Source organism: Scomber japonicus, chromosome 12 (genome assembly GCF_027409825.1).
Source record: "Scomber japonicus isolate fScoJap1 chromosome 12, fScoJap1.pri, whole genome shotgun sequence".
Taxonomy (NCBI): Eukaryota; Metazoa; Chordata; class Actinopteri; order Scombriformes; family Scombridae; genus Scomber; species Scomber japonicus.
The window spans coordinates 15,608,396-15,619,344 of NC_070589.1; the positions used below are offsets into that span (position 1 = coordinate 15,608,396).

The following is a 10,949-nucleotide window of genomic DNA, read 5'->3' on the forward strand; positions in this document are numbered from 1 at the left end:
AAACCCCAAAAGGGATTGGACGAACTAATCCATCAATCAACTTCACTCTTCAACCTGGGAGGGACTAAAACAGCCCACCAGGCCAATCATTACAAGCGTAGATGAGACCACGGCTGAACAGCTCAGCCACACAAAGAGAAAGGTCCCTCTCTTTGTCTTTGGCCAGGGGCTCTCCTCTAAGGTAGTGACTGGTGGAAGACAAATGTTTGGCTTTATAGTTGGCGAAGAAGAAACTCTTTTAGGCAGCACCAAAGTTTTATCCACAGTCCCAAAGCTTCTGCAATACAGAGTGGATTAGAATTTTTTATGTTATTGCAGCTGTGTTACTTTGTGATATGATTTTCCTTGATGTTACGCTGTTTTAAATATCTCCACTCAGCAAGTCTTTCTTGTTATTTTTAACAGCTGATGTGAGAATGAGTAGACTGCTTCTGGCACTCTGGGCATTGGCACTAGTGATAAACACTTGAAGGACAGAGCTCTCTGTTTTTTTTCTTCTCCTCACCTAGTTGATATTCCACAGAATCAGCACATCATTAAACATTAGGAATACTTGGATTAAGTCCCATCATGGTGGCTATATTTGTGTCTGTTGTCCATTTCATTTCACAGCTACTCATGTTCCTGACCACTTCTCCCATTGGATGAAAATGCGGTTGTTCTGTGGCCTGTTTATGGTAGCTCTGACAATTATACAGTGAGAGAGTGAGAGGGCAGAGAGAGAGAAAAAAAAAAAAGAGAGAGAGAGAGAGAGAGAGAGAGAGAGAGAGAGAGAGAGAGAGAGAGAGAGAGAGCGAGAGTGTGTGTGTGTGTGTGTGTGTGTGTTTGTGGAGCCAAAGATTAAATATACTTGAGATGATAGCATGGACTCAAGCACCTGATCCTTTATTGGCTTTGTTACCAACAGCCGACCTCGAAACCTTCACCTTTGACCTCTGCCATTATTTAGATGCAGCTGGTGTATATTTGACCTCTGACCCTAAAAATCATTAGAGTCGTTAATATTGCTGTTTACTTAAACAAATATTTTACCCACAATATATTTAAATGTGATAGTTTCAGTGGAGTAGATTCTTTAAAGCTGCTCCAATCAAAATTTTCATAGTAACTGAATCAAATGAATACTTATGTCTGGCTTGCAACTTTACTATTCATGGTTACAGCCCTTATCAGTTTTTTTTTATGTCCAAATTTGATGTCACAAATCCTGCAAGTAGGTCCATGCCTTAAACTCAGGTTTAAGTTAAACACAGAGAAACATTCCTTCTTCAGCAAATGAACAGTCTTCTGGTGTCAAGGAGGAGGACTTTAAACAAATAAGTTCTGACACGATACCTGCCCAGCACCACGTTTCCTGGGGGAGACCAAAAAGGACAACAAGGAGAGTAAATATTTTACTTGTTGTGCTGCCCCCAAGTGGCCACAAAATCCTGTTTCTGAGTACATTAAAATTATGAGATAGTAATGTAACGTTTTTTAGTATCTCAACTCTTTCAGTGTTTCATTATCTTTACTTACTGTCTCATAATTATGATTATCAGGATTAACTTTTCATCGTTTTTTATTGTTCATGTCAAAAATCACATCTTCAGATTTTATGGATAACACCACTCCAACTACAATTTTTTTACACAATGTAAATTAGCTTTTTTGTTGCTGAATGTAGTAATACCTTTATTTACGTAGCATTTTTAAAAAAAGTTTACAAAGTGCCAGACATAAAATCAGTGCAATCTTTATTTAAGTAAAATAAGGTTTCTTCTTAAGATCTCTAAGATTGGTTCTTCCAGTAAAAGCTTTACAGGTAACAAATCCGTTGATGTCAGTATGATTTGATCCTCTGTGATGCATCACAGAAATGAGTAATGATTGATTCCACCCAGGCCACCGCCTGGTTCTCTCAGGTTTCTATTTCCTCTAAAAGCTATCTCTAACAGTACTCTGTTCTCACACATTTATGTGCACACTGCTCCTAATATGTAAATCAAATGCATTTAAAATGATTTTTTCCCCCGTCCAGCTCACGACTGACTAACATACACTGAATCACACACAGTCAAACCTACACCTTTTGCATATGCACACACAATAAAAAACACTGATGTGACAGTGCCAGAATGAAGAGGAGGAGAGAGAAAATGAGCATATCTGAGATCATCTGCTGCAGGTCTGTTGAGTGTAGCTTCACAGCAACTTAACAGCCCTCCAGGAAGGCCGGGAGCAGATGGATGTTATAAGAGCTGTCAATCTCTCTCTCAGGTATACCTTAAACATCACATCAGTATATTTCTTATGTTGTGTACTGAAAAATTAATGAATAGTATAGTGTTAAAATTGTAACTACCTATGCTTAGAGTCACAACAAACCCAAGACTCAAAGATCTACTTCTCTCTCTTACTGAACCTGTCTGTCAAGGATCCTTCAGACTGATCTAAATTGCCTCCTCTCCTTGCTTTACTGCACACACATAGCCAAATCTTAACTTGGCCTCTCCTGAGCGTGTTATCGAGCTGGTTTAAATAACCGCTGTCGCTGTGCCCAGTGAGATCAATGGTGTCAGTGTGAAAGGATGGAGTGTGTAATCTTGAATCGGAGGGACCAGCAGCTTTCCAGAGACTCTCAATCCGAAGCCAAGGCCTGAACTGCATGAGTCATTAGTTGCTTTGAGTGTGATTAGTCACCACACAGGCGCACTGAACACAAAGGGTATCTGTATGTGTGTGTATGTGTGTGTGTGTGCATGGTGGATGAAGGGAGCAGGAAATGAATACCTGATTCAGCTTGGTTCACTTTCTTATTGCAGTTTCTTTTTTCTGTTTTTAATTTCTTAAGCAATTAATGTTCAAGCTCTCTGGTTTAATGTCTCTTTTGTGGCACCAAATCACCACTGGATTTGAGCATACTTCCAATGTATCTTTTTCTCTTTCTTTACAATTCATTAGTGAAAATTGCTTTTGTATAAGCACATGGAAGAAGAAATTTCAGCCTCATATCTATTCAGGATGGACTGGCCACAGCCATTCTCTCCTGCAAAGCAAATTAAGGAGAATTATAGTGCTTCCAACGCAGCTTTTCTGAAGCGCTTTCATCATGCCAGTGTATTGTTGTCACGATGGTGATAAAAATGACCTTCCTTTCATTCCCCTTTCCACATGCTCCTCCTCTCCCCGCTTACCACTTTGTCTGTCACTCATCTGGAGCTGTTATTCTGCTGTTCACGCCACCGCTCTCTGGAGGTAATAGTTTTGTGAGACATGATTAAAGAAAAAGGGAAGGAGCACCTACTCCTGTCAGATCACAGTAGGGGGAAACAAGACTGACAATTTGACTCTTTACTGTAAAACTGGCTCCATTTCAGTCCTGAAGTCTAATAGCGCAGGTTTATCTGAAGTCTTCTGCCTCTCCTCTAAAGCTACACTGTATTTTTAGACATTAATTCTGCTTCTTCCTCTTGTCATTGTGCTGCTGCCTGAGCAAGGTTTCGAAGCTTCCTGTAAAAATACAAATCAGAAAAACTATCAGAAAATATTTCCCATGCAGTAAATAGAGCTCAAGCTGTCTTGCGTTTGGTGGGGAACAATATTCTGTCAAATACAAAGCCGCAAAGAACAATGAAGCATAAATCTGACTGTGTAAATAAATCTGTGTGTTTCTTGTCAAAATGTGTTTTTCTATAGTAAGCATCTATTATCCATCTTATAATGAGTAACTCTTAAATAATTTATTTTTTTACACTGTACTTGCTGCTCCTTTATTTTCATGTTTTCTATGTGTTTCATTGGCTGGTGATGATGCTGACATTTTTCATTGGTAGCTAACCTCAGTCTTATGTAGTCAACATTCATAATGAATATGATGAGTCTTTTTTGTTTTTGAAAAATCCTGCATAGTATACATTTTAAAATGAGACACTTCTTTTGTTTGCTTTTGGCTAAAACCAAGGATACAATTTTAAAAAGATTACCATGAATTTCAAATCACTGTTATGATTGTAAACTGCATAACAACAGTCACAGTAACCACAATCCATTAAGCATGTGTTGTCTTGCAGAATGTAGGCTCAGCAAACTTAAACTGAGATTTAACTGAGATGCCAGCAGCCAGTGTGTATCTTGTGCATTGGCTGGGATTTGATGCAGGACTTTATAGTAGCTGTGCCATTACAGCTGCATTCGTGTGTGTGTGTGTGTGTGTGTGTGTGTGTGTGAGCGCGCACACACGTGTGTGTGTGTGCGTGCGTGCGTGAATGAATCAACATGGGACCCAACCTGGCCTGATTAACAAAACCATTTCAGTTTGCACACAGACACACACACATACACACTTCAAGGCATTGTGAGCATAAAGCCGTCTCGCTGTGCTCACAAACATGATTTATCTCACAACCCCAACAGAGGCTGACATGGTATGATGATCCACACTTTCTATGTTTTTTTTCTCCAAACAATTTTCCCACCAACTGTAGAACTGAAGGAGATTTGGGTCGAGGGACCCATCTTGCCTGCATCATGAGTATCATGAGGCCAGTTGGTCTCCTACTTCAACAGATTGACAGCTTAGTGCTGAGCCATAATGTAGGTCTGCCAGCCTCATCTGTTGGCTCTCTTTGGATCTCTGTCACTCTGCTAGCTGGCCCTTACAATGAGCTGAGAATGTGTCCTATTCAGACAACATCGTGAAAATGTGTCCGATGGACATCTACATTGAAGTCCACTGAAGCATTTTAGAGACTTCTGGCTCCTTTCTCCTCAAGACACAACTGTGCCTGTGAAAGTGAAGAGGGCTGATTTAGAGGGAGGCTTTCCCGACATCTGATGTCTCGTCCCGAACAAAAGGTGGTACTGGTTAGTATGCAGCTGGTGTCATTAGATGGCCAGTGCACTGTAAATCCCCTCTGGTAAATCTTTGAATGGCTGCTGTCTATAGTCACATAGTGTTGTATATTGTATAGAATCCATAGAAATGTCCATAGGCTGAAATCTGTTTTCTGTTAGTGTGGATCATGGTTGCTGTGCCCCTGCCAGTCCCAGGCCCACCGATACAACAATCTCTGCTCACAAGACTGGGCAAACTTCTGGGTGTCATGACCCTCTCCAAGCCTTTAGAAATCTCTTGTCACCCACCCAGCTAGCCCAACCAATGGATCAGGCCAGCCTTCAACATGCAAAGAGCTCGACCCCAATCTGTCACAGCCCATCACAAGGTCCTAACCCACCTTCAGAGATGGGATACCACAGAGTGTGTGGCACAGTGGGGTCTCAATAGCCCTTTTTCAAGTGTCCAGAAACCAACTTGATAGCCCACTATTAAAAGCTGCTCAACAAATTGTTTTTTAATGACAGTATAGCTTCACAGGTGTCACAGAATGTCTTGCTATCTGAGAGCAATGTTCTTCTTTGGCCTCACATGTTCCAGTTTTATACAGTTGAAGGTTTTATTCAGCTTTCACTTGGTCAGAGAGCCACTATTATTTCTTCAATTTATAAAGGGTTGAACTGGTGTTGCATAATCTTCTTTCTAAGCATCAGGGATGCTGTTGGCATGGGTCGATGTTACCTTGGTGAATGTGAAGAGACTGTTTGCTTCCCTGGGTAAATTATTTATTTTATGTAACTTAAATCTAGATGGTCAAATTATATTATATACTAATTTCTCTCACAAACTATTTTGAATCTTTCTTTTACTTCTACACAATTTACTGGCAAAGTCTGTGTAGTCAAGGAGATAGACAGAAGACATTTTTGGCCCAAAAGTAAATGAATAATTGAAAGGTATTTGTTTTAATACCCCCTTTATATTCAAAGCTGTGTTTCTTCGAACAACATATTCTCCGCTTTATCTCCATTTCATACCAGTATGAGGCAATAAAGCTCAGTCTCTCCGTTGAGCTGAGACGCTTCGGCCTCAAGCCAAATCCTCTGGCAAAGTCAGCAGCTCTTCTCTGATGTGTGGTAGGATTTCCTCTTTGTTGTGCGGCACTAAAATTACTTTTTTCACTGCAAAAGTTAACACATTGCTTTTGTTGAATATTTGGATGTTTTAGGATTCGTGTGACTATTCCCATTAAATTTATCACTGCATGGATGGTGTAACATCAAATTAGATGGTTTATTTTTACCATTATTAGTAAAGCAGATATGTGGGCAGCTGCACCTCATTTGGCAAAGCCAGCCGATTATTTATCATTGGGGTGGTGGTTTTGATATTGAAGTGTTCTTGAGCAAGGCACCTAACCTCAAATTGTTCCGGATGTCGACAAAAGCATCTGCCAAATGAATGCAATGTATTCAATGGTGCATCCTCCCATCTTCAAGGGGGAATGGGTTCAAAGGTCACCTTGTCTGATTGCAGTGCCAATGGTTTACAGCCCCCCCCCCTCTCTCCCCCCCCCTCTCTCTCTCACACACACACACACACACACACACACAATGGTCTACCATAGCTACCATAGCTCATTGCCTGTAAAGCACTGAATACAAGCTTCAGTTGTCTGTGTCTGGGTCCTTAAAGATGCAGTATTATTTCTTCATTTTGACATTATCACACCAATTAATTAGTTGACAATGTGGTTCATTAGTCCTCTTCTGTTATATTGTATACATGCAACTAAATCACCTAATTCGTCTTAAACTAACTCGTAAATTATTTGTGTTTTAGGTTATTACGGGGCATTTGATGTGTTTTTATGGGTGTGGCCCATTAGAGCAGGCTATGATCGAGAGGCTAGAGGTAGCAGTACAGGAAAGTCACTACAATATTTCACAGTGTTTTCATTGTGCTGATTTCTCACTTTTAATGACCTCACAGATGTTGGTAACCTCAACTTAAGTGAAACAATTGCTTTCATGGTAGACAGCCCATGAACAGTTGTTTTAAGTCTGTCCTCAAACAATAGTCAGGTGTCCAAATGAGCACTGAAGAATGTTTTTCTTGCTGCTATCATTCCTTCTGTTCACATTAGAAGATCCCCTCATAATGTACTTATCGATGTAAGTGATGGGGGACAAAATCTACAGTTGTTTTGTGCAAAAATGTAATGTCTATCCTTTAAGATGAGTGACACATACTGTGACATGAATGTGAACTTGACTAATAGGGTTACACTTAATATCGTAGCATTGTTTCTATCAGCTGAAAATCCCATACCTCCACATTTAATTATTTTTATTAAATTAGAGTTTTGTTTTTAAGCTGATGCATGGATTTGAGTCTAATTGGCTTTGAAGGTTTCATAAACCAAACAGCTGTGAAGTTTGGTTTTTTTAGGCACACGCACAAGCAAGTAGCCCTTCATCTGTTCAAACATGAAAAATCTTCAAACATTTACTAAATGAAAACTGATGAAAAAATCCCAAAAGAGTGATGAAACCGTAAGCTTTAAAGCTCAGAAGTTTGTTGTTAGTGGATGAAATGAGTAAGCTTCAATTCAGGGAAATACTTAATGTTAGTGACTATACTGTACTTCAACTGTGAATGTTTAGGGTGGCACATTGAACACAAAAGCAAATATTTATCATATTTTTATATGAACATTAAATTATGATAATATGCTTGCATTGGGGGAAATGGAGGCACGATTGATAGTTAATAGAGTAATTATTGTCTTGTGTGTTTTGGAGATCAGTGCATCAAACTAAAAAAATTTAAAAAGAATATTTTTCATGTTCAAATAAATTTATTTTAAAGTCAAGCTTGTCTTGTTGTCTCTTCTTAGTACTGACTGTGTTTTCTGCCCTCCCTTTCTCTCTTCAATTCCAGGATGGTGCTCTCTCTGTGTGTGGCTGGGCGGCACATCCTCTTGGCTCTGACGTTGCTACTGTATTTTGGCTCAGGTGAGTTCTCTGTCTCTCACCTCCACTCTTTGTTTCCTGTTGACCTCAATGGCTACGCCTCCTGGTGCTGCAGAAGGTAATCAGTGGTTTCTGATCTAAAGAAACAGTAGTGAGGAACATATCACCAAATTTCAGGGAAGCAAGAGAAAGGAGAGCACAAGAGGAATGAACAGAGGGCTGATTCATGGAAGGAAGGAAGGAATGAAGGGAGGGCAGTGCAGCTGGGTCAGGATACCCATGCGGCAGAGAAAAAAAAACTGTTCTCACATTAATTTTTCCATAGACGTAAATCCATAAGACAGGTGTGTGGTAATTTGAGTGAGCTGACATGCTGAAGATGTTTGCAGACATGCTCAGTGGGATTGTGCTGGAACGCCTCCAAACCCATTTATGCAAGTTTAGTCTACCATCTGTTCAACTATGCATAAAATTCACAATTACGGAACAAAAAGACAAAACATCTCAGAGCTGCAGGTCTCTGGTGGATAATATCGCAGGTCTGATGTCCCACATGCAGACTGCTGACTGCCTACAGTGTAGATAAGTTTCTTTCTTTAATTACTTTGCCTGTAGTTGGCATGGATGATGGTTGCTGGTCAGCCTGGATTTTCATTAAAATGAGAAACTGCATTTCATTTCTGAAATTAAAACATTACCTTACCAGTCATTACGCTCTGACAGCGAAAAGTTATTATTCCACACTTAATCATGCTTTTGTCATATTTTTTCAATCCAGAACACAAATGTAAACAAAAGATATTTTAGTGAAATCTTGCCTCTAGTTACAGAGGAATGTCAAGAAACAGCTTCTTTAAGAGAGAGGTTTTTTTTTTTTTACTGTACATCATGCAAAGCTATTTCAGTAGAGAAAGAGATTTCAATCAGGAGAGACCAGAGAATGAAGTAAAATAATGTTTATTATGCAGATGATATTAATGATTAGGTATTGTCAAAGTCTTTGGCGCTTGGACTCTGCAGGGAGAATTTTTGAATTGAAGGGCGTAAGTCCTGAGCATCAGCATGATAGATCCCCCCTGGAGTCCAGACACTGGTGGTGGTGGCTGATGACATCGATCAATCAATCTCGGTCCAAATCACAACAAAGTCATCTTGAGGTTGAAACTGATCGGGCTGATGAAGTTGAAGTGATTCATTGAGGAATCTGAAGACTAGGTGGTGATGGGGTGGTGGTGGGTCGTACAAAACAGCATTAAGAAAGCGAAAGCATCTGAGCAGAGAGGGAGAACATTTAAAAATACAGCTGCAATATGATAGGCTGACAGTGTGTCACCATGCTATTGGTTAGGCTTGACCAGGTGATGTGAACAGCTGATGTGTCAATTGATGCTCCAGAAATAACAGCAAGTAAGATATGAGCTTTGACAGAGATCAGTATGAGCTATGAGAAGGATCAGGATGACTGAAGAATGAGAAATAAAACTAAGACGTGAGCAAACAAAAAGGTGGTCTTCCTGTCTGAACTTTCTCTAGCTTCATTAAAATTATAGACCTGTAAATGTGCATAATATGTCACCTTTAAGCTGCTATAAAAGCCAAAACATTAATTATTTTGATTAGCTATTTTATTTCTGACTCTATAATTTTAAAGTTCCCAGCAGTCAACAAAGTAAAACGACGTACCTAACTGTGAACACTGGAGTTTGATGTTCTGCAGTATGAGTTGTGCTGGCAGACGGGTGTGAATGAGTGCACCAGGTTAATGGTAACTACCACATATAGTATGTATTTAACTTATCAGTAATGTCCTGTGGTTCACAACATAATCAGGCTGCTAGTAAACACAAATGGTGTCATTTAAAACCACCATGTGATTATTTTGAGTATTCCTGACTGTAATGACTCTAACAGTGGCAGTCGCTTGCATTTACAAATCATTTGGTAAAATGTGGTCACATGATTATTTTGGACATCAGTTGATGAGATCACTGAACTCTCAATTAAACAGTTTACTGGAGCACAAGGGATGAACCCTGCCTATAAGCTAAAACATGCAGAGAATCCAGCCCCCTGTGACCCTGAACAAGACTCAAGTTCTATGATGCTGCCCTTGCATACATAATGTGTTAATTGGATAAAATTTGCTAAATTGTAACACATCTTAGATTAGTGTTAGCATGCTCAAATTAGCTAATTAGCACTTGACACAGACAACAGCTAAGGCTGGTGGGAATGTAATTTAGTTTCACAGGAATTTAGTTATATGAAGGGTTAGATGACTGCCAAAGTTATTACATGCCATGCCATTGGTCCAATGACCAATTATTAAAAAAACATAGTCTTCATAACTTCCCATTTTTTTCCATCTTAATGTATTCTGAAGTGCAAGTACAAAGATACCATTTGCAAACTGATTGCTTTTTAGTGCATTTAGTGCTTAATAACCCTAATCCCAACCCAAAAGATGAAAGTGGTACCCTAATTGTAACACCCAAACATAAATAATGGCAGTGCGCCATCCCACCCCCCAACTTCCACTAATTCAACACCACGGACATGGCTGGCAGTCACTGAACTCCAAAAACTCTAGAGTGTGTATTTTCAGAGCAGTGGGATTTTGTTTTTGGGGTAATGGGCCATAGGACTAATGGACTTTCGGTCCAATGGGATTTTTTTTTCGTACTACTGGGGTTTCAGACTAATGGGCAGTCCAGGAGAACATATGAATTAGTGCATCAAATGTCATAACAATACGTCCAGTAGCTGTTCAGATATTTCAATCAAATGTGAATCTCATGATCAGTTGGGTTCATCGTCTGAGGATGATGAATGTTTTATGCAAAAATGTATTGGAATCCATCAAACAGTTGATGAAATATTTCAGTGCTGTACTGCTAGCATGGCTAAAAATGTTGATCCCTGAGACCTCTCCTCCCCCTTTCAGTCTAACTGTAATCCAAACAGCTCAGTAGAATCTGGAGGAGGACTGACAAGAATAAGAGATCATGTCTGTTAATGACAGCAAGTGTCCCTTCAAGTCACTTCCAGCTCTTTGTTCCTCTTTTTAGTCTTTTTTTCTCCCTTTTGTCTCATCTGTCACCACCATGCTTCTGGGTACACTTGTCATCCAAATTACCTCAATTTCCAGCATTCAGTTT

The 10,949-nt window shown here is 39.6% G+C and overlaps 1 protein-coding gene across 1 annotated transcript in view; it reads left to right on the forward strand.

The window, feature by feature from the left end:
- Positions 1-5,003: 5,003 nt before the first annotated feature.
- Positions 5,004-10,949, forward strand: part of LOC128369623 (neurocan core protein-like) — a 36,172-nt gene continuing 30,226 nt past the window's right edge. The window contains 4 exon segments of the mRNA XM_053330701.1: positions 5,004-5,031; positions 5,129-5,204; positions 7,760-7,819; positions 8,136-8,155. Of these exon segments, the coding sequence (XP_053186676.1) occupies positions 5,004-5,031; positions 5,129-5,204; positions 7,760-7,819; positions 8,136-8,155 (184 nt within the window).